A 24,818-nucleotide genomic window follows, 5' to 3' on the forward strand; every position below is an offset into this window, starting at 1 on the left:
ATCACTGTCAATCCATGTGCCCTTCAGAGAGATCATATTAAATGATGGCCACCTGTCTATACAGTGGAATATTTGAAAGCACAGCAATTAACTAACCTCTTACAACCAGAATTATGTAGACTTTAGTGATTTATTTTTATTCTTAATTATGTACGTTGTGTATGGGTATGAGAGCTTGAGTGCAAATATCCTTAGAGGCCAAAGGGGTACCAGTCTCCTGGAGGTGGAGCTACAGATTGTTGTGAGCCAACTAATGTGGATGCTACAAACAGAGAGCAGTCACTTTTTAAAAAAAAAAATAAATAAAGGAATACATTTAATTGGGGCTGGCTTACAGTTTTAGAGGTTTAGTCCATTGTCATCATGGCAGGACCCATGACAATTTTAGGCAGACATGGTGCTGGAGAGGCAGCTGAGAGTTCTACATCTGAATCTAGAGGCACCAGGAAGAAAGTCAGTAACGTACTTCCTCCAACAAGGCCACACCTCCTAATCCTTCTCAAGTAGTGCTACTCCCACTCCCTGATGACTAAGCATTCTTCAAATATTTGGGCCTATGAGGGCCGTTCTTAGTCAAACTATCACCAGGTCAGAGTCTCAACTTCCCTGAGAAGTTCTTCTTCAAGAGTAGTCACTCATAACTGAGAGCCATCTCTTCCATCTCAAATTATATAGATTTTTATGAGGGAAATAACTATCACAAATGATGACCCTGTAGAATCACAAAAATAACACTCAGTTACAAAAGATTCTATTGGATATAATACTGGTGGTGAATATTTTGTTACATTCTAATTAACTAAAAGTTGACCACCCATATATGGAATTATACACTCTCAATTAATGAAAACATTGACTCTATGCAATTTATAAATCATTACTTAAGTTAAAGAAACACTAAGTATATACTGTGTGCTAACAACTACCAAAAGTTAGGGATTTAGACAAAAAAAAAAAAAAGATCAGACTTTGCCCTCAGATTTATGGTAATTGAGCAGCCTGTGGTTTTTAGAACTCAAACAAATATTATTTCCTTATGGTTAAGAAGTATCATTGCTGCCTGTGAGTCCCACCTACAGATCTGTGCGTGAGTTTAGTACCATCACTTTGGCCTTCCTAGGTGGCCTGTGCATTTATTGGATCGGGGCTTTTTTTTTCTGTAAGGATGGTATTGGTCTGAGCTCCAGGAGGGAACCTTGTTGATTATGGCTGTGTAAAACACAGCACTGTTCTAAACTCTGCTTGTATGTTTTAGGCTTATGGCTGGCTACATGAAGACACAGGGCCAGACTCTGACCCAGTTGTCATTGTGAGATTTCTAGGAACAACAGACATGAGTATCGATCTGAGAACACTTCTTCTAAGTGTCTGCGAACAGCTGGCAGTCAACTACCGGTGTCTGGTTCAAAGTTTTCCTAAGAAGATCCATGACCTTCGTGACTTGTTTATAAACCTGCTGAACGAGTCTTCACTGCAGAGACCTCTGGTGATAATATTTGATGCCCTAGAGCAGCTCTCGGAGAATGATGAGGCTAGGAAGCTCTGGTGGCTGCCTGCGCATCTTCCCCGGTTCGTGCGGATCATCCTCTCCACACTGCCTAACAAACATGGGATCCTGCAGAAACTACGGTGCCTTATCCATGAAGAAGACAACTACATCGAGCTGATTCCCCGGGACAGAAAGATGTGCAGTCAGGTCCTCAAACACCAGCTGCTGAGGGTCAAAAGGAAGGTCACGTCAGGCCAGCAGATTTATGTAAATAATGCATTCTCCAAGTGCACCCTGCCTATGTTTGTGAACCTAACTTTCAGAGAGGTGAGACACTGGAGATCTCACAAGGATGTGGATGAATCCTCCCTCTGTGTGACTGTCCATGAAAGTATAGAGCAGCTATTCTGGTCCCTAGAGAAGAAGTGTGGTCAGAAACTGGTCTCCAGGGCTCTGGGTTACATCACCATGGCCAAAATGGGTTTGAGTGAAATGGAACTGGAAGATGTGTTAGCTCTGGACAACAGCGTTATGAATGAACTCAATGAGAACACCAGACCCAGCAATCCCCTGAGAGTACCTTACCTGTATATTGCAAGGCTCAAGGAGGGTCTCAATGGGTACTTAATAGAAAGACATGTGAAGAATGTCACGCTCTTAGTGTGGGCCAACAGACACCTGCAGCTCATAGCTCAGAAGCTGTATCTGCAGGAAGACGGCAACCTTCGTGAGATGCACACAATCCTGGCAGACTACTTCCTGGGGGTGTGGTCGGGAGGCAGGAGAAAAGCCTTCTGCCTGGAAGACCCCTACTTGAACGGCTGCCTCGACTTAGAGAACAGAAGTCTGCTTGAGGAAGAAAAGCACTTCATGGAACAAGCATCCTTCGACAGGCAGGCCCCGGACCAGCCCTGGGTTTTCCAGTGTAACCCACTAGAGCCTGACATCTTTTTTGTCAATCACCGGAAAATGTCTGAGCTCTTGTATCATCTGACCAGGTGTGGGAAAACCGATGACCTTCTCTATGGAATCATCATGAACTTCAGCTGGCTTTACACCATGATCAAAATTGGCCAGTTTGACAAAGTGCTGGCCGACATAGAACTGGCTTACAACTACTCACAAGAAAAGGAGCTGAAGTTCCTGGCCAGCACGCTCCGTGGCATCAGAAACAAGGTCATTGCGTTCCCAGGCTCCCTTTCAGCAGAGCTCCAGCAAAGGCTGCTCCCTGTTGTGAGTTCCCTGCCCAAACTTAGGCACCTCCTTTTAGAATGTGACAAAGACGGACCCAAATACTGCTCCATTGTTCCTCTCCACTCATCCATGGATGTGACATACAGCCCTGAGCGTCTCCCCTTAGCATCCAGCCACCTGCATGTCACAGAGATCCTCCCCACCTGTAACCCCAGCACTGTTCTCACAGCTCTGGAAAACGGTTCCATCAGTACCTGGGATGTGGAAACTCGCCAGCTACTCCGGCAGATCACTACAGCCCAGTCCGTTATCCTAGGCATGAAGCTCAGCAGCGACGAGAAGTACCTTGTGGTTGCTACAACCAACAACACCTTGCTGATTTATGACAATGTCAATTCCTGTCTCCTGTCTGAGGTGGAAATCAAAGGAACCAAGCACGGAAGCGGCTCCACCTATATCAATGGATTTACACTCTCGGTCAATCATGCCCTTGCATGGCTAGAGGCCAGCAAAGATGTCACTGTCATTGACCTGCTCTATGGATGGCCCCTCTACCAGTTCCACTGCTGGTATGAGGTGACATGTGTCCAGTGCTCCCTAGATGGGGTGTATGCTTTCTGTGGCCAGTACCTCAACAATACCACCATTTTCCACTTAGGGAGTGGAGAGAAAATATGTACCGTGACATCAGAATTTTCAGGTGGCTTTGTAAAATTTCTTCTCATCTTGGACACAGCTCAAGAGATGGTCATGGTGGACAGTGAGGGGAGCCTCTCTGTTTGGAATACAGAGGACATATCCAACCCCCAGCTGACTGAAGACTTTGACTGTCGAAAGGAAGACAGCGAAGTGGTGAGCATTGAGCTCTCAGAGGACCAAAGTGCGATTCTGATCTGTAAAGCTCTCAGCATTGAGCTCTTAGACACTGGCATGTGGAAGGTAGCTGAAAAATTCCGAGCCAGGCACAATGAACGCTTTATATCTGCAGTGCTCTCCAAAAACGGAGACTGTATCATCGCGACCATGGAGAATACCCCGGCAGTGTTCTTCTGGAGACGGGACACGGGACAGTGCATGGCAAGCTTGCAGGAAATCTCGGGTACCATAGTTAAGTTGGTAAAATCTAGTCACCACAATATGCTACTGTCTTTATCAACCAGTGGTGTTCTTTCCATCTGGGATATAGACATCATCACGGCTATGTCCAATATCGATAAAACTGGAAAACCCATCCAGAGTCTGGTGTTGCCTGCCAGGGGGGAAATCATTTACTCTCTCGATGGCTCTGATTGTGTTCATAAATGGAACTTCAGCAGTGGATTCATTGAAGCGGTATTTAAGCATGAAGGGATAGTAGAACACTGTGTGTTAACATCCACTGGGGACCTAATGGTGACATCAGACGACAAAAGCAGCCAGTATGTCTGGCACACCAGCAGTGGGGAAAACCTCTTCCGAATTAATGGGCAGAGGATATCTCAGCTTCTGATCACCCACAATGACCAGTTTGTGGTCTCTCTTTGCGAGGAAAACGCCTCCAGGGTTTGGAGGTTGGCCACAGGCCACAGAGTCTGCAACATTTTGACCACTTTGCAAAATGCCTTCATTACCTCTGCAAACACCTTCGTGGTGGGGATGACGAAAAGCAAAGTGCTGGCAGTCAGTCTTTGGACCGGAAGTATCACCAAGAAATTCTGCTGTGAAGACGGGATCACCATTGTGAATTTTAAGTTGATCCCCGACTGTCCTGACGTCATCGTGTTTATCACATCAGCCGAGACCGTGAACCTCTGGAGCCTGACTGATGAAGTGATCTGTCGACGTGTGCAGCTTCCAAGCAACTTCTTGAAAAACCTGGAGGATTTTGAAATTTCTCCCAATGGAAAACTAGGCATTATATCCCGGGGAGATGAAAATATCAACGTGCTGGATTTACACAGTGGAAAACTACGGGTGGTTCATGCCTCCGGAGTCATCTGGAGGCAGAGGCTCTCTCGAGATGGTCGCTACCTGGTGTACATTTGCTTCCGGAATGGGGAGGAGGAGGAGGAAAACGATGCGATTTCTAGCTTAATTGTGATGAGACTGGCTGACGGCAAAAACATCGGTGCTTGCTCCCTATATAAAACACCAACTTTTCTTGCACTTTCTCAAAGACACCTGAACATCATCGTCGGCTTTGACGATGGGAGTATAGGGATATACACAGTTGTCGATCGTGTCGATGCTGCACTGAAGATCAAAATTGCCACATCGAATAGCAGACAGATTTTCAACAACTCAACGCAGACATCCAGGCCAAAGTCAAACAATTACTCCTTTAAAGTATCTGTGGATTGCTTATGGCGAGAGTCCACTGAGGTCTTTGCAAGAGACAGCCCCATCACCGTGAGTGACTCCTCTGAGTCCAATGAGGCAACACCCTCCAAGAAACACAACTCTTGTTATGACCGAGTGTGTGCTGCCCTAGAATCCAGGAGCCACAGCTACACACCAGATAACTGACATGCTGTTTATCCTATTCAACTGAAATGCATAATCCATGTATGACAGAAAACAAAAAAAAAGCAAAGTACATCTTCTGCACACAAATGATGAGCTGCTCGTTTCTTAAAAGCAGGAAAGATGCTGGAACTCTCAGTTTACTAATATCCCCACAAAAGGAACAGAACTATGAGACTCAACTTGGGTGCCATCTTTTTGTCCAAATGTATTAGCGAAATAGAGAACTTCCAGAAGTGATGGTGAAATGGCTATCTCCCCTAGAAGAGAGCAAATAAAGTCTTTTAAATTTGCTGTGTGATTAGAATCAGCACACTCACTACATTGATTCAGATGAGAGGAGCTAGAGTTATAGGTAGACCGGTTGGACTAGAATTAGTTCTCCAGAAGCCAGTTGAAATCATGATGGCAGAGGATGATTCGACTCTGAATGGGGGTGTAACAGCAAAATGCAGCCTTAATATCTCTTTACGTTTCTTGATCCTGACAACTGTGTAAACACAAGAGGTCTAATGGTGCAAAATTGTGTAAGCAAGATATCCAGATGTGTTTCAGTTTCCCACGACAGCACACAAACCATGTGAGATGGTGAACAGACCTGGACAAGAACTAACTACCATTATCATAGGGCTACTGAACATGGAGAGTCAGTCTTCATTAAAACACATTCACAACAACTGCATGCAAGGGTTTCTGTGCAATGGGATGAATAATTTTTTAAACTGTTTCTTTCGTGGATTGCAAAAGAATGCCACGTGATAAGAAACCACAATCTTTTTACACCTTTTCTTGAGATGCATATTTGTGCTGAGTATAAAGAATCATGGACAGGGCATTATGAGTTTGATCAAAGCATCTGTTCATTTATTTGTTGTACTAACAAGAGTCCATACTCTCCAGTCAGTTGTTGGGGAGCCTAATGTTTCCCAGACCCCCGCAGTATCTTAATAGAAAGCAAGCTTTTTAAACATGCCGTCTCTGAAACACTGGTGACATTGCCTTACTCTCATTTCGCCTCTCTCCTGTGTAAAATGCAGATAAAAGACCAAATACTCTGGGACAAAACTGAATATGCCTGTCTCTGTGCTAAAATATTCTATATATCTTAAGGGTGTCCAAAGGTTCCTATCATCCCTGTTTGTAATCACTTTCTTACTTCCACATACCGTATGTACACTTCTCTATCTGTCCCACTTCCGGATGGAGGACTTTCCCAGTCTTACTGTTTCAAAGCTGAAACTATGAAATGACATGTTTTTTTTTTTTTTTAAGTGACTTCATCAATTTGACAGAAAACGTATCTCAGAAGGTGAAGGTGATTTTCTTCCTTCTGAGTCCTCCACGTGGCATGTCCTGGAAGACCTCTCAAGGGGGTCCGTGGGGGTGATTGGTTTGATGTTTCTTTCAAAGTGGAACTTACTCAAATCGGAACATTGAACAAAGAACCAGCTTATTTCCATCCTGGCTCTGCTTGGGACTCAGCATGCACCTGCAGTCTGACCTCTAGCCTCACCGAGTGTATTGCTTTTGTGGACTACAAAATGAAGAAGGTGATAGGTTCCGCTAGAGCCTGTAAAGCCTGGTGGGGATGCCAGGGAGTAATATGAGAGAAACATTACACAGTGCCATCTTCATTGCTGACCCAATGGGAAAAGGGAAGTTATCTAAACCCATAGAGAATCCAATTGTATTCCACTGGTGGAAGGATTTGACATGTAAGCATTCAAAGGGGTTGTCCAGATATCAACACCCTTCTCCATGGTGAAACAACCCCCCCTTTTTTTTCAGTGTGTTCCTCTTAGTTTAGCTACCAGCCAGTAGGTGGAAGCCCTTGGAGGGTTAAGATCTATATACACGTGCTCTGGAGTCCATACTTTTAGCTCTTCAGCCAACACATTCTTCTTCCTGTCCTTATCAGTTGAATGTCCACGCCTTACATTTCTAAGAATTAAATGCCTAGGCGGATTACCTGTAGTGTGTGAGTGTTCTGTGTAAAAATCTCTAGAGTGTAACAAGTGACTTGAATGATTTTTTTTCCTAACGTGTTTGCAACTGATAGCTCATGTTGAATGTTTTTATGTACACTTTGTATTGTTGGGATGAATTACCCAATCAGAGATTTATATTTTTCATAAATGTTACATTTAGTTAAAATTTTGTTACAGAGTTGTTACACTAGAAAATTATTTCAGTGTTCAAACATATACAGTCTTGTGTATGTATCGTTTGTATAAATAAAAGATAAGCTACTTCAACTTGAGTGCTACTGATTTTTTTCACCACTGAGGTTGGCCAGATGTGAAAGACCTCACTTACCGGAAATTATTCAAACTGACCAAGTGCCGACAGGGTCCTAGAACTATTCCCGGAGCTCTCTAGACACAAAGCCATGGCATCTACACAACAGCCTCAGGAGCGTGGTACTATTATTATTCCACATGTATAGGTGAAAAGCTGAGAAGTAAAGACACTGGACCTATTTCCAGTACATTACCAGCAAGTTGGTTAGCTTTCTCAAAGTACATCAAAATAAAGAATTTCGTGCCCAGTAGTCACTTGGTGACAGTAACTTCTAAGATCTTTACTAGTTTGCAGGTAAGAGATTCATCTACTTTACTAAAGATCACTGGACGTTACTAGAGATACCTGAGTTTGGTTTTTTGGGGTTTTTTTGGTTTTTTGGTTTTTTTCTCCTTCTGTCCAAATATACAGGAGTAGCTCGTGAATTCAGTCAGCAAGCATTTACCCAATCACACATCCCACCAAGAACACAGAAGTAAATGAAATAGCTCTTGCCTTCTAGCATTCCAGACTCAACGTCAAAATAGGGAGAAACTAAGTTCTCTGTACCTGTGCAGGGGCACAACCCTTGTGGCTGGAGCAGGAAATGGGCAAGGACTAGTGCCACTCACAAATTGCCAGGGGAGTGAGCAAGACCTGGGAGAATCTCTCCAGATACCTTCACACACACACACACACACACACACACACACCTCCAGATACCTTCATACACACACACACACACACACACACACACACACACACACACACATACACACACACACACACCTTTGATCTGAGAAGCCCCATATATACCCCCTCCCAGAATATCTTTAAACATGGCAGCATTGGAAAGCTTTGGTGATACTATAAACAACAGTCAGATGAAGTTGTGTATGTAGTTCTCAACAAAACACTTACTTTAAAAGAGCTTTAAATATCCAAGATTTAAAAGAAAACTAAAGACTTTTTCAAGTTTCTTTCTTTTTTAAAGATTTATTTTATTTATTTTATGTGTATGAGTACACTGTAGCTGTACAGATGGCCATGAGCCATCATGTGTGTGGCTGTGGCTGCTGGGAATTGAACTCAGGACCTCTGCCACCCCACTCACTCCAGCCCTGCACACTCCAGCGTAATTCACTGTAGCTCACCCCACTCACTCCAGCCCTGCACACTCCAGTGTAATTCACTGTAGCTGTCTTCAGATGCACCAGAGGAGGGCATCAGATCTCATTACATGGTTGTGAGCCACCATGTGGTTGCTGGGATCTGAACTCAGGACCTTCGGAAGAGCAGTCAGTGCTCTCACCGGCTGAGCCATCTCTCCAGCCCCCCATTTTCAAGATTCTTACCTTCCTCTCTTTACAACTCAGATGAACCTCAAAGTTTCTCCCCACTGACTCTTAAAACCCAAGACAAATTCCAAAGTCGTTTTTGATCAGAAAAAAACTAATTTATATATAAATGGACTGGTATCTCATGAAATTTCTGACAAGGCTGGAAACTGAAACTGAGAGTCATTTATTGTAACAAGAAACTTTTTTTTTCAAATCAATAAATAATATTCACTAACGTATAGCTTCCCCTGTAAATCTACATTTGAAAGTGCAAAGCTATTTTAGCACTAAAGAGGACAGAAAACCACTGAGTGCTCTCCCATTGAGCGTGGTAAATACCTGTGAAGACAGCGGGTATGTCGAACTCAAAACACTCTGAAGAAAATAAGGGCCTGGGGTTTGGGGGAAGTCCTCTCAGTTGCTTCTTCAGGATTGATTGCCATTTTATTCTCTCACTGCAAGCCTTGAGCATGGAGAGGAACGAGAGGAAGCTAGATGGCGCAATTGCTCAACACATTTTCCTGGCAAGCTCCGCAGCTTGTGGGCCAGGTGGACCGAAGACCCAAATCTTAAACTGAATTTCAGGATTAAGACACCGGTTCCCCAGCCTTCGTAGGTAAAGTGTGTTGGGTGACGTGTTCCACGTCCTGACACTCTAAGGGAAGGAGTCTAGAACCAGGGTTCTTTCTCTTGTCCCACGAAAGGCTCCTGGGGCTCAGGCAAGTTTGTAGCCCCTGGGAACGACCGTCGCAGCGGCGTCTGTGCAGTTTGTCTAGCCATCAGGCAGGCGACAAGCAATGTGCGTTCGATTTGGCAACTAAGGCGGGCTGGTTCGCTGACCACTCACTCACGCATAGATCACCCGACGTCCCCTTGTCCCTGTCGCCTGCGCACGCGGGCCAAGGCGCAGGTAAAGGGTTACCCTTGCCTGGGAGGCTCGCCCGCTCCCCGCCCACGTGACGCGCCCGCCCAATGACCGCAGCCCAGGCTGGGGCTGCAGAGCGACAGGCTCCGGGCGGCGCTGACCCACTCGCGTGTCCCAGCGCGGACGCCCGAGGCCCGCGAAGCCATGGGCGCCGCGACTCTGGAGCCGCCGCCCCGCCACAGGTAAGTGCGTCCGGGCCGGCGCCTGACTCCTCGGGAAGTCAGGAAGAGGGCTGGTCCTGGGCGAGAGGGCTTTGCTCCTCCGGTCCCCGTCTCTTGGGGGGGAGATGCGGGGAGGAACGAGGCGAGGCAACCGATGGTTTGATGACTTCGGGAGAAGTCACAGAATTCAACCTAGACGCGCGGGAAGAGTGGCGACAAGGAACAGGTTTCCAAACTAAAGGCGCCGGTGCTGGTTGTTGTAAATGGTTTGTTTTTAAACTCCCAACTCATGAGCTCTCTCTCTCTGCTGTGCCTGGGAACTTAAACCTGGACAAATTGCAAGAGATTTTCCCATTTCCCTGTGTCCCGGGGTCACCATATTTACGCTTCTGGGGAGGGGGTGCTTTTATTGAATAAAACGGGAAGGGAATTTGACCGCCCCCGCCCTTCTTTGAAATGTCCTTGGGTTCTGGGATGTGTCTATGGCGATGGTGAAGGTGCATGGAGGGACAGCGACGCTGTGGTGTTCCGCAAGAGCCTGGGACTAGAAAAGTGGGCGCCAAAGGGAAAGGGCTAAATCGTCGCAGGCTGTAAATATTTAATAGACAAGTATCTACCAGGTCAATCACCTGAGTCTTCGTAGCCTGGGCAGCCCTGATGAGGTCAGATTTTATATATATATAAAATCACCAATGAAGAATTTTCCAATAATACCAGACAGCTATCAGTGGGGTTTTACCCCCTCCCAGAACCATAATTAACCTTAAATGCAAAACAAAGTAACTCCATCTCCATTGAGTCAGAATGTTTTATTTTCCGTCGTGGTATAGACATTAGCGCGATGAAGGTAGAGGAAATGGGTGTTCCAGGAGACCCTCCTGTCACTGTTTATGCGAGAGTGTTTGGTGGTGGTGGCCTGTGGGTGGATGCCTTGGGTGGCTGCAACCCAGCTATGGTGAAGAATATCGCTGGAGAAAAGAAAGCCTTGTAACAGTGAATGAAAACGAAATTGGAGTAGTGGTTATTTTTAAAAGCGGTTGGTTCTGTATTTGCTGGAGTTTCTTCCTCCCATATAATTTTCCAGTTAATACTATTTTAAGGAGGATACAGTAGTATCTCCCATATGCTTTTCTAGTTAATACTATTTTAAGGAAGGTACAATGTATCTTTCATATTCTAGTTAATACTCTTTTAAGGAGGAAACAATAGTATCTCCCATATACTTTTCCAGTTACTGTTTTTACAAGGAGATGGTAGCTCTCTGCATCTAAGCACCAGTGCCTCTGAAACACCTTGCTAGCCCCTTTGGTAAAAATCCTTGTCCCAGGACAGATCTCTGTAACAACAACATGGAGCTTCCATCCTTTAGGAGAGTTCTGGATTGTTTGTGTTTCTGTGAAGTCTGAAGATTGGGTAAACAGCCAGCTCCAAGGCTCACTGGGAGACCCAGAGCTGGCAGACAGACACAGGAAGGTGATGAGTGGTTCCTTTCTAGGTGATTAGTGGTTCGTTTCTTCTGCTCCAGCTGACTGTGTCCATCTTTTGATCCTGCTCCTTCACTTATTCTACAAATTAATGTGTATTTCACACCCCAAGGGACTCACTACCCATGAGGGTTTTGATACCAAATAATTTCCAAAGATAAATGTGGCCCATGTTCACTAAATTCCAAAGAAATTTTGCAGACCTGGAATTTAAAACAAAACAAACAAACAAAAAACAAAAAAACAAAAAACAACAACAAAAAAAAAACTTGCTTATTGTTCCAGCAATGTCCTCTTTCCTAAAAAAAAAAAAAGTGGAAAGAGTCCCTAACCTCTGACCCAGCACTTCTCAGAACCTGAAAACTGTTCTTTCTTAATCCTGGGACCAGGAGCCAGTCTCAGCCCAAAGGCAAAGCAAGTACTGACCTCCTCCTCCGTCAGAGCCACTGGTGGCAGTGCCCTAGGAGGTGCCCCATTGCCCATGTTTCTTAGGAAGGACTCTGGCTTTTTCAGTAACTGAGAGTAACTAAGCCTCCTTAGAGCTAGTTTTTCTCTCCCTAGACAGTGTCTTACATGTACCCACTTATACAATTTCCCAGGGACCCTGATTGAGCTCCTTTGAGTTCTTGCTTAAAGAACCTGTTTCATTTCTATACTTGATCATTAGAATGATTGCCTGGCTGCCGATTAAACCCCCTCGATCATCAGAAAAGAAAGCTGACAAGAGCTGACTGGACAGTCGTAGGAGAGGAAAGGCATGGAGAACTCACAGTCTGCAGGTCAGAGGGGGAGACCAGTCATGGTCTTTTTAGTGCCTGCTCTTAACCCCCAGAGCTACACAGCCCGGAGCTGAAATTTCTTACTCTAATTATTTCCTGAATATTGAAAAGCTAATCGTTTGTCTTCTCGTGTTTTACCCCCTATGAACATCATGGTCCCACAGACATTGAGATCTTCAGAAAGATGGTAGAACATCAAAACGACCCTGTCTTAAAATGTATCTAAAATACTAAATACTTAAAATGCAAATATACTTCTGAAGCAGATATTAAATAGCCTAACTTATGGTTCCGTGTTGTCAGAAACCCTAGACACTACTGAGCTGCAGTGAATGTCAGTTAAGATCAAAGAAATATGGTGTCTGAAATCTTACCACGAGTAGTGAGCTCTATTCATTCAGCACAATCCAGTGAACTCTGACCTGGCCTTAGAGACCACGTGTGTGTGAACCTATTGACTCCAAGCTGTTGGCTGGGTGCCAGGGACACAGACAGCTGCAGCCTCAAGAATCTAGTCTTGGGAGAAACCTTTGAAGGGTCTGAAGCAAGGCACATATCTGTTCTCGAAAGTTCCCTCTAGCTGCAGTGAGAGAGCTGGGGAGGGGGAGTCTACAGCCATAGCTGAGGGCGGCTGCTAGCAAATTCACAGAAGAGGAGATGGAGACATGAATCAGTTCGAAGGATACTTAGGGAGAAGCAACAGCACTTGCAGTCCTAACTGTAAGAAAGTTTTAGTGACTCTGGCCCTTGATATTAGTCTACCAAGTTAGGGTTTGTTTTTGTTTTTGTTTTTGTTTTTTCCTTTCAGGTTGGTAAACCTAAGCCATGCTTCAGTACAGTTAGACTGCTCCTCACATAGCTTGTTTCCATCGCAGACCAAAGGCTTTTCATAAAAGAATTGATAATGATGCTCACTTTTTAGCAGCTTATTGCTTCTTTATGTAGACTTTGAAGTGTTAAGGCAGAACTGAAGATAAACTATTGCCATCTGTACCCTGTCTGGCGTACTTTAAATTCCTGTTGGAGTAAAGGTCTCCTGACTCCCCAGGCTGGGCTGAGTGTGGCATGCTGTGTGTCACAAAGAGGACAGATGGTGTTTGGAGAAATATTATTGTCTATGGAAACCATTTCATGCCAGAGAGGAGGGTGTCTCTTAATGGTTGACTCCAAGCTACGTGCAATGTGTATTGGTGTACACTTTCGATTTTTTTTTTTTAAATTCATTCACTGTTCATTAGCCCCAGAGAAGATTGCTCCAGAAAAGAATTTCAAATTTTCTTTTTGTTTTGTTGTCTTCCATGCCAACCACACCCCATCTAATAACTGAATACCTAAACTGGCCATTTGTGTGCAGTAAACACAAACATTTGGCTAAATCGGGGGTTCTCAACCTTCCTAAGGCTGCTACTCCATGTTGTGGGGACTCCAACCATAAAATTATTTCTTTGATAAGTCATAACTGCCATTGTGGTATTGTTAAGAATCATAAGGTAAATATCTGATATGCAAGATATCTGATATGTGACCCTGAATGGGTTTTCAACCCACAGGTTGAGAATAGCCGGAGTTAGAGCTATAAAGCAGTATCTGCCTTGTTTAATGACAAGATTGCCAGCAATCTCGCATCTCCCAAATGCGTGCTGCCACCTAGAAATGAATGCACAAAGTTAGCTTTCACCTGTAAATCATTGTCATTATACGATGTTGGTTCCTCTCTGATCCCTGATGAGCTTAGTGATTTGAGTCCATAGTCCACACAGATTACACCCTACTGGCTCAATGTATGGCTGTTACGGTAACAGTGAAATGTGTTACTCACATCGTGCTGTGAGCCAGCCAAGAAATACGGGGAAATTTGTCTGTGATTAAACTATCAGTACTATTGTTATTATCAAATTAAGTTTGAGAACTGACTTTTCATAAATAAGTACTTTTGAAAATACTGAGTTTTGAGTAAAAACTTAGAGTCACTTGTTCTAAATAATTTATAGATGAGGAAAGTAGCAGCTATATCAGAGACTTTGTCAAAGGATGTTATAGAAGTTCACACAGCTGCCCACTAGGTCGAGAATCTGAGTTTTCGCTTCTTAGTTCTTCCTGCTATTCACTAACTACCAGGAATTTTTAGTATACAGAAATTTCATTTTCAATTGACCTTTGCCCTAAAATATAACTAGCCTCTGTTTCTTGAAAAGATGCTTATATATACAGCATCAGTTATCTGTTGCTATGTAACAAATGATCCAAAGATTATTCACACAACACATGTCTATAACGAACATAGTGGCCCAAAATGACCCCTTGATGGTTGGGTTTATGAGCCTGTCATCAGTTTGGGCTGAGTTCAGCTGGGTGAGTCTTGACTAAGCTCTTTCATGTGTCTGTGCTTGCCAAGATGGTACTGCCTCTGAGTCTCACCTGACAACTGAGTCACCTGGGGAGCAACTAAGCCTGAGTTCGGAGATTCACGGCTTGTCCACCTGCTGTCTCCATGGTGTGTCAGGAGGGAGAGTGAAGACGGTTGGAAGTCTCAGCTCAGTCGATCCAACTCATTTTTTTTCCCACGAATGTGTTTAGTGAGGGGCCCAGTTATGATTCAGGGGGTGGTGAAATACACCCCACTTCTTAGTGGGAGGAGCTACAGAGTCACATTAAAAAAAAAAAACTACATGGATTCAAGAAGATGTGGGTAATTGTGGCCGTTTTCAAAGCCTTCGGTAGCAGCCCTACACTTTACATAACCCAGCTAACTTCCGGTGCTTGTAGCTAAGGCAGAACTCCTACTTTATAGGTATGGAAGCCAAGACCCAGACTTGTCTGTCAGAGTCAGACAAAGGACACAGCTGTTGAGAAGTAGACACAGCTTTGGGTCCTAGCATTGACTTGAAAGTCCCATGCAACACTGCCTCTGCTCTCTGCCACAGGGAAAGGTACTGGGCTATCTATCTCACATCTCACAGCATTGTGCTTAAACGCTTTAAGAATGTTTATGTGTTTAAAACAAAAACAGATAGGCCTGCGTCCTTAAAGAACATATACTTTAGTTCATATGTATGTGTACACACTCTATTGAAGCAGGACTCGGACTCGGGAGAAATCGGATGCTCGTGCTATCAGATCAGATCAGTAAAGAAGGACCAGGAGCCAGGAGGAGTACAGAATTGGAAAGAATATGATCTATTGTTATCTCAAATTTCCTCACATCATCTGTTTTTTAGTCTTGTTGCTTTTTCTTTTTCTTTTTTTTTGTTTTTTTGTTTTTTTGTTTGTTTTGTTTTGTTTTTCAAGACAGGGTTTCTCTGTGTAGCGCCGGCTCTCCTGGAACTCACTTTGTAGACCAGGCTGGCCTTGAACTCAGAAATCTGCCTGCCTCTGCCTCCCAAGTGCTGGGATTAAAGGCGTGTGCCACCACTGCCGGGATAATCTTGTTTCTTTTTATTTCTTTTCTACTTGAGAAAAGGTTTCACTGTATATCTCTGGCTAGCCTAAAACTCATTATGCAGATCTGGGTGGGCTGGAACTCACAGATAAGCACCTGGCTCTGTCTCTTGAGCACTAGGATTAAGAGCACAGGCCTTAACCTTACATCTTTTTTTAATGCCTGACCCTTGCATCTTTTTTACATAACTATGCTGAGGCTTCACAGATGTCCACAGGTGAGAGAATCATGACCATGACTAGAAGGGATCTTCAGGGACCCCAACGGTGCTTTGGTAAGAAAAGCCCAAAACAGATAAGAGGAAAGTTTGAGAATGTGCCTAAGCCTGGGGCTAGGACTCAGGTCTCTAACCCAAGACTATTGCACTCTGACAAGTCCTTTCAGAGCAGCCCCATATTAGGATGGCTTCCTGGTGTTTTGGGCAAGGGGGAGGTAGCTGAGAGAGCTCATCTTTAAAGCTAAGGTGACCTAAATTTGAATCCTGGCTTGCTCTCCACCTGGCATGTCACAAAATGCACTTAAAGCTCTAGTCACTTCTAAAGAGAATCATAAAACAGAGATAATTGACCAGACAAGATTAAGTTCACAGAATACAATTTATCTCTGCTCTCCTTTAAACTTGACTGGGCAAGTTTTATGGTTGGCACTAGGATTTGGTTTTGGTGAAGGAGCCAAGTGTTCTAAGTGTGGATATAATAAAAGCTCCAGGAATCTGTCACAGCCCAGGCCAAGCCCACCCCAGTCCTCCGATGGAGGCCTCATTCCCAGGCTCACTGGGAGGTCAGGTTTTGGCCTTGTAAGATGCTTGTTGACAACAGAGGGGGGAGAGACCAGTGTTTCCTGAAGCCAAAGCTGAGACCTAAGCAGTGGTTCTGGGGAGGTGCACCTGGAAACAGGAAGGTCTCAAAGTCACAGGTCATTGGAGTGGAGCGAGCTAGAGGGTGGTTTTAATAATATCCTGCCTCCATTCCAGGGTGGGGGCAAAGGAGCATTAATTTTATGTAATCAAATAAAAGAGAGAGAAAGAAAAAAAAAAGAAAGAAAGAAAGAAAGCGAGCCCAAGTGGCTTTGGAGGGTGACATTACCAAAATTGAAACCCTTCATAAGCACCATTCTTCAGCCTCTCAATATGAGCCAGATAGACCAAAAAGTAAACATGAGCTAGTGAATTTATCACTGGAGCACTTTTTAAGACCACTAAGACCATCAGCTGTGTCTAAGCAGGACACATGTCCTCCAGCTATCCGGAACCATCTGATCACAGTGTGCACAGTGGATGTGACGTCTGTTCCCTTTAACTCTGTCTGCTCACTCCTATGTCCGGGTGCTCAGCCTCTCCTCACTTGTGAGCCCTTGAAAGAAACCGGGAGCCTGAAGGGAGGGCCAGCGTTTTCTTCAGTCACTAAAATTTGTTCCACCTTGATTCTTGCTTGAGTCTCAGATGAGCATATGTGACTGGCTGAGTCGGGCCTGGCTATCCCAGAAGAGACTAGACTGAAGGTTCAGCCTGCTGTCTGCTATGGGACTTCAGGAATTTCTCCTGTGTGGACTAGATTTCAGTCTCCTAATCTGTGTAGCACCAGGACACTGACTATTTCCGGCAACGAGTGTCTTCCTAGACTGCAGCACAAGATAATGCTCGATGTAGCTGACCCTTAGCGTCTGTGACCTTAGTTTTCTGGAATTCCATGAGGTGTTTAGACCAGAGCTGTGTTTGGAGTCCAGGATGGACAGAGAGAATGGAAAGGCTGTCTAGCTCTAAGTGTCTCAGCTCAGCTCACTTTCGCCTCTTTATAAAGCCACACCAGGAAACAGCACGCACTTTCAAGCTTGAACATGAGGGACCTCCCTTGGTTTCTAATAACATATACATATATCTGTATCATGAGATTTCCTACTCAAACACCTGTGCAAGGAGAGTTTCCAGTGCCTCTGGTAACGACTCCATGTCTGCATCAGTGTGGTACCATGGCTCTACTGTGGGGAAGGAAAGTGAAGACATTTCTGGAGAAAGCTGGCCTGACTTTTCAGCTGTGCTAGCTCTGATAAGTGTTGAGACTAAAGAAAATGGCAGTACAGGGAGGCTCCAGAGCTCAGGAACATGACCTTCTCTTGAGTTTCATATTTATGTCAGGCTTTCATAGTAAGCTGGCATTTCCCGTATTTAAAAGAGAAGGGCATGGTCTCCCTTTGGGTGTTTTATATATTCTTTGTGTTTCAGTTTGGTTGGATTTTTTAAAAAGAACATCCTTGCATTCTGACTATGGAGGGTGCACTTTCGAGCTGGCGAACCTAGCATTATAAAAAGTACTCTGGGTTTTTGTTTTTGTTTTTGTTTGTTTGCTTGCTTGAGCATTGGTTATTTTGCTAGTATTGCTGAATAAAACACACTCTTTTTTTTTTTTAATTGAGCAATCCCTATGCCAAGCGTTGGGAATATAAAGTTGATCAGCATAGGCAGGGACAGTCACTAGGAGACAGGATCAATCCATAACCATGAAAACATATGGTGCTACAGGCTAGGATGCTAATCTGAGGGAGGAAGCCACATGGCCTGAGAAGAGCAGGATGAGGAGGCTGAGGAGAGGCAGGAGCAGCCTTCCTGAAGAGAAGGCTGTTGAGCAGAAAGGGGAAAATGAACAGGATCTCAGTAACCAAGGAGCTCCAGAGGTAGGAAAGAGAAGAAAGCATGTACTCAGAAGGCCCGAGGCAGGATGTGTCCAGCAAACATCAATAGTACACCGGAAGCTTGGCCTTCCAGGACAGGAGCTATGAACTGATCTCCATCGATCTAAGAAGCTTGAACAGGAGCTATGAACTGATCTCCATCAATCCAAGCTTTCCAAGTTCTTAGCTGTTCTTGGTGGATGTTGAGACCTCTGGCCTTTAGGTCTGCATGATGGGAAAGATCTCCGTTCTCCGGATTCACTGCAGTCTTGCATTCCAATGTGGAATGTGAGTAGGAATGAACGCAGACATGCATCCTGTTCTGGGCACTCTTGAAGTCCCTCCTTCCTTTTTGATTTCTCCACTAGCATGTTGGGTGGAAGGTTCACCAGAGGCAAAGGGAGCCCTCTTGGTGAGAGGGCGAACTCATGTAAGGATTTAAGCAGAAAGAGTCCTTTGAACTAGAAGTTCATTGTCACCAAGGCATTTTTCAGACATGAGTACTAAGAGCCACCAGGAAGGACAGTCCTAAGTCACTGCAATGAAGGTGTGGGAGCAGCTCCACACTGCTGCCAACCAGGCTACACTCAATTCACCAAAGCCAAACAACTGCTCACATCCGTTTCTAATTCATAAAGCCCTTTGTGCCATTTGGAGATAAAGCAGTGAACAGACCGTACGAGCCACCCCTGGGCTACAGAGCCCTGATAACATTCTTCCTAGCTGTCTCTAGGGGATGTAATTGAACCCCCATCTAAAGTATAAGTTGCAAACACACCCCCAAAGTCCCAGACTACCTATTCCCACGTATCTCAAAGCACATTCTGGATGATAAGACAGTATAGGTCAGTGAGAAACTGTCAAGGTTTGTAACTGGGGTGTTTGTAACTAAGATGTGCAGCTGGCTGGAGTATAAGAAACAAGAAGACAAGGATTTAGGGAGCAGAAGGGATCTGGTGATTGATGAGATTGAGGTGATGATTCAATGGGCAAAGTGCCTGTCTTACAAGTCCAAGGACAAGAGTTCAAGTCCTATAACCCATATTTTGAAAAAAGAAAAAATGTAGACTGTGGTGGTGTGCACTTGTAATCCTAGTGATGAGGAAGTAGAGACAGACAGATCCCTGGGACTCACAGGTCAGCCATTCTAGCCTATGTGGTGAGTTCCAGAATAGTGAGAGATTTTTCTCAAAAAGTAGAGAGATGGCGCCTGAGGAATGACACTTGGCATTGTCCTCTGGCCTCCATACTTGTGCACACAAAGATGGTGTTGGCTTTCTAGTTGAATAGAGTTTAGAAGTGAGTGGGCTCCTGCAATGGGAAGTGAGGTTGCAGGGTGTGGCTACTGGTTAGAAGTGAAAAGCCAAAGAGGGGGTATCATGGTTAAATACTAGGACCTGCATACACAGGGAGTTTTGTTGTATTCAAAACCAATCACATCATCAGTAAGTACTAGCTAAATTAAACTCTTAGGTGCCATGTGACACTCTACACTGGCTAAAAGCAGACAGATGCCCCTGTGATGACATCATTGAAGAGGTCTAGGGTAGAATCCTGAATTTAAAAATGTTTTGTTGATGACAGTTTCATTTTAATAACATAACAATTTTACAAGAACTTAAGAGAAAAAAATCAAGAAGAATAAATTCCAAACAGATAAGAGTGGAGGTCATAGGAACATTCAAAGTCTACATGAGCCATTTCTGCACTCTGGACTCTGCAATTCTTACCTGCCATTTGGTAATCAGAAAACAGACTCAACAGAAAATGAGCCTGCTCTCCGCTTCTGCTGTGGAGACTTCTGTCCCTCTTCCTAAAGTGACTGTGCTCTCTTCTGAACCTGAATCTCATTCGTTCTAGAATGTTCAGTCCCGGCAGGGCTTTAGAGTTCATTTGGTTCAGGATCCTCCAAGGACAAGGAAACTGAGGCCCACTAGAGTTAATGGTTTCGGTGGCCACAGGTAAGCCCAGAATCAATTCCAGGGCCCAGGTATGCTGATGGCCTCTTTTGCTGCAAGCACAATCCCCTCAGAATAATCCCCAGGATCTGAAATAACATGGCTTTTATCGGTCTGACAAGTAAATTAACATGTTTTCTCCTCCAGAAAGGGATGCACTCAAGCTCAGAGTTAGTATAATATTTAACATGGTATAAGGTACTCATTAGACCAGCTCACACACACTTTAGTAAGAATCCAGAGCCAGGAAGCAAGCCTACAGTTCATGGAAAATAAAGATTGTGCTTGGCTTATTTATACTCACATAATATGACTCCCAATATAATTCATAGCCATATTCTCTCTCTCCTCCCTCCCTTTCTCCCTCTCTCTCTCTTTCTCTCTCTCTCTCTCTCTCTCTCTCTCTCTCTCCTTCCCTCCCCCCTTACTCCATCTCTCTCTCTCCCTCTCTCCTTCCCTCCCTCCCTTACTCCCTCTCTCTTTCTCCCTCTCTCTCTTTCTCTCTCTCTCTCTAATTGTGTGTGTGTGTGTGTGTGTGTGTGTGTGTGTGTGTGTGTGTTTGTTGCACATAATAAGAATTAGCCAGGGACACTCTTCTTATTAGTTATCCTGGGGAAAGGAAAATGGCCTTCGGATGTAAAGGTGTGTCTACCCACAGGTAGGTACCCTCCCTCTGCAGCACATACAATACCTTAAAGTCCCTAAAGGAAACTGCATCGCTGCTGAAGACACACCTTAAATTTGTTGATGATCTCAGGGATCTCCTACAGCTGGTCTCCTCTGACTTCCAGGGTCCTTTCACAGTGCACTTTGGGACTTAGTGTTCGTCTTATAGAAACACAGCCCAACTGGCCCATTGACAACCCTAGTTCAGAGGTCCAGCCCTCATCCTGAGGGCTTCAGGCAAGTGAATGCTGCTAGGTCATCGTCCACAGACTCAGAGTGCCTCCCCGAAATCAGGTAGGGTTATCTCCTCAGGGAGCAGCAGCTAGGTGGGGGAGGGTAAGGATTGGGGCCCCTCCAGGGCCTGGCTCTTTTTTCCCTCCTCCCCTGAAGCTAATCAGAGCACTTTTGTTTCTACTCCGTTCCACCTGGCATCTGGCGCTCATCACATCAAGTAAATGAGCCACAGTCTTTCAGAAACTCTTGCACTTGCTCTGGCTTTACAAATTTGCTGAGCATCTTTCCAGTGTAGTATTAATCTATTTCAAGTGAACATTTTCCATATCCTAAACATTTCCTTTTTTTTTTTAATGTTGCCATCTGCTTTCGGCTTTGGACTGAATGCCCACGCGTGCTTATATGCGTATATGAATTTTACTTTAAACGCTTCCAAACCAGTTTTTGTTTCTGCTGTTACTGGTCTTGTGTGAGCTGTGGGCTGCAATGCTTTTGGAACTTAACATATCAACTCGCACAATGAACCACAAAGTCTGAGGGATACTAAAACAAGGAGTATAATTGATAAGTCTTCAACTTGGGTAAATTAGTATTTTGACACATGTTCCCCTCACTCAGTTACAGGTTTGCCTTTTTTCAAATTGAGTGTTCTTCTCACAAAGGCAGAAAGTCGGTTCTTCATAAAAAACAACTGAATGCTTCTTGGATAACCTCACATCCAAGCTGTGTGGTCAAGAGGAGAGTGACGGGAGAGTACAGGAAGTACAAGGTAGAACAAGAAGGAGAGGGTTAAACTCAACACCTCTCACAGTCAGAAAAGTCTGAATAATAGTAAGGAATTACAAAATGCTGAGATTGTTGAGCTCAAAAGCATTAGCAGGAGAATTTGCATGTAAATGCAAATTTACACATATATACATATATATGTATATACACATTATATATGTGCTAATTTAAATGTATATACATGTTACTTATACATACATATATATATTTATACATACATTCATACACATATATATATATATTTATAACCCACAAGCCAAGTGTCCTGTGCTTGGAAGGGATGATGTTTCTCATTGTTCTTTTCAACTGTGTCCAACAGAGTGGTGAACTGTCAGCCTGTGAGGAATCTTGATATGATAACTGAATTTCCTCATAAAATCAAAAACATGTCAGATGGGCAACAGAACACACTTTTAGAATCAGTCTGCCCTAAGACTTCAAGACAGCAGCTGTCAGTAACTTGCCATTGTGTGTCAGCGGAAGCCCGTGACCTTGACTTATCGCAAGAGTAGTGATAATAGTCCCTCCCAAACATATAAAACCATACAAGCATTTCTAAGATCTTGCTGTGCTGTGCCGCTTTAGGAGACAGATCGCCTATGGCTAAGCATCCCTGGAATGTTTTAATTGTTACCAAGGCTATCCCACTAGAGATTGCAGTTTCCAGAGCTGAAGGCATGACTCAGTGGGCAAAGTGCTGGCTTCGTGAGCATGAGCATTTCAGTTTTGATCTCCAGCAGTCATGTGACAGCTGGCACAGCAACACATCACCATAACCCCACAACTGCACAGACATTGGTGGCCCAGGAGCTTACTAGCCCTCAAGGCTGGCCATAACCTCAAGCTCCAGGGTCCGTGAGAGAGTCTACCTCAAATAACAAGGCCGAAAGGGATAGAGGAGAACTCTCAATATTGACCTCTGGTCTCTGCATGGGTACACACACAAAAGAAATAAACAAGAATTAAACTTTCCATGAAAGAGAACATGTCTGTGCCTCGATCCTGAGGACTTCCTTGTGTTTCTTAATATTTGCAATCAACAAACACGCAAGCGCCTTCTGTCCAATTTGTTGTTGTTGTTTTATAATGGTTTGAGAGCTAAGGAATAAGGTGGGTAGGAACAGAGGAGCCAATCACCTTGTAATGTAAAAGAAAGTGATGTGCTCTTGCCAGTTTCAGATCAAGGGGACAGATCAAGAAACAGATCTTTACAATCAAAGTGCAATAGGAGGGAAAGAGAACGCTGTACCTTTAAATCTGGCTTCTGTTTTCATTTGTTTGCTCTGGGCGGCACATGGAAAAAAGTATTTGCCTACTGGACGATACTAATCTTCATGTGCTCGCAAATTAGTCCCTCTCTAAGACGGTGGCAGCTAATTTATTGGTGCTGCGTGTTTGCTTTAAATGCTTGCAAATAAAGAAGGGTTTGCTCCAAAATTGGCAGCACATTTATACCTGAGCGTCAGATCCGAGAGAAGATGCACCTGGGAGCCTTTAATAGCGCGACCCTGTCGGAGTCAGTGCTAGATCTGTAGTTATAAATCATCCTGGAGCGACCTTAGTCAAGGGCTTTTTTTATAAAGCAGTTATCAAAGTTTGAACGAACCCTAAAGAAATAAAAAATCCAACTTGTGAGGAGTTCTTATTCACTCAGCAAATATGCATTATACAATTCTTTTGTGTTGCATACATTAGAAACTTCAGAGGACTTCACATAAAGTTCTTGAATATTCATCCTCTACACATGTGCATGACATTTGTAGAACCAAAACTTTAGAAGAGAGCATTTCACTAAAGTCCCCTGGGGGCAAGGAGCCAGGCAGCAGCTCACAGCATAGGCGGTTACTAGCAAGCCCTCTCTACTAACCTAGCTACACACCTTCCCCCCCCCCACCCCCCCTTCTGCAAGGGGTCTTATTGGTTGAAATCAAAACAGAAATACAGGAAGAATGTGATTGGTGATAGCCAGGTGTTCCTGGGGTATGGTTTGATTAGTTGGCTTTCTCTGATTAGATAAAACTCAAGTATTTATTAGAAAAACGTATACTCCTAAAGCTCGATCCCTTTGCTGTCTTACTCCTGTTGTAGGTTGGTTGTTCTGTGGGAACTGAAAGTGTAAACATCCCCGGGGCTCTTAGCCTCCTGGTTATTTTGAGTTAACAGTACCCTAATGCAAACTTCCCATTTCCTGAGCTCTAGCTACCTAGGCCTTGTGCTCTGCTGACCCTGACACAGAAGTAAAACAGTCTTTGTATTCCTCACTGGGCTATTCCTCACAGTCTCCTGGGACAGAGAGCTTGGAGTCACTCTCAAAATGGAATGCAAATTGTGCTTCGAGGAGTGAGAGATGAAAGAGGTTATTAGAGCCCTAGGGGTCACTATATGCCAGGAAGGAAGAGGGCGGGACTTCTCCGAGAAGCATGTGCTCAAAGCAGAGGAATGAGGAAGCTTTGAGTGTGGAAAGAGGTGGAGAAAATTGACTATAAATATTTAAATTCTGAAAAGCAAAGAGACCCGGAACCTGGTTTCTAATATGAGATGCCAGAGACTATCCTGGTACAGGGCCTTTGGCCTGGTTTCTTTCACTGAGAATCAGGGTTTCTTCTCTGGTCACTGATTGCTATGAACTGTCCTTTTGCTGGGGGTAGCGGGGAGGGGGAGGTTAGCACTGTCTTCCATATCTGTCTTCTTGAGTGCTGGCCACATTTGGGCCTCTAGACTTGATGGCCACTGTTGTGTTTTATTAAGAAAAAGAAGAAGAAAGTGAAAAGGAAGGGGTCTGTTTGGTGGAGGCATGGTATGGTGTGGGGGAAGGGGGTGCCTCTATGGGCCTATGCTGAGGTATTCCTTCTCCCTGATGTACTAGCCACATGATGGTATAGTATAGAATAGAGTTTATTTAGGACATGGGGAG

General features: G+C 44.3%; 1 protein-coding gene and 1 long non-coding RNA gene across 3 annotated transcripts in view; both read left to right on the top strand.

The window, feature by feature from the left end:
- Nwd2 (NACHT and WD repeat domain containing 2) overlaps window positions 1–7,440 on the top strand; it is a 175,363-nt gene extending 167,923 nt beyond the window's left edge. For both annotated transcript variants that reach the window (XM_031342373.1, XM_031342374.1), the window contains one exon: window positions 1,256–7,440. In XM_031342373.1, coding sequence (XP_031198233.1) covers window positions 1,256–5,188 — 3,933 coding nt within the window. In that variant the 3' untranslated portion in view covers window positions 5,189–7,440. The remainder of the gene's footprint in view (window positions 1–1,255) is intronic.
- Window positions 7,441–9,718: 2,278 nt separating this feature from the next.
- The window catches only part of LOC116071001, an 80,404-nt gene continuing 65,304 nt past the window's right edge, over window positions 9,719–24,818 (top strand). Inside the window, exon 1 of the long non-coding RNA XR_004110665.1 lies at window positions 9,719–9,912. This is a non-coding gene — a long non-coding RNA (uncharacterized LOC116071001). The remainder of the gene's footprint in view (window positions 9,913–24,818) is intronic.

This window comes from Mastomys coucha, unplaced genomic scaffold (assembly GCF_008632895.1).
Source record: "Mastomys coucha isolate ucsf_1 unplaced genomic scaffold, UCSF_Mcou_1 pScaffold22, whole genome shotgun sequence".
NCBI classification, from domain to species: Eukaryota; Metazoa; Chordata; class Mammalia; order Rodentia; family Muridae; genus Mastomys; species Mastomys coucha.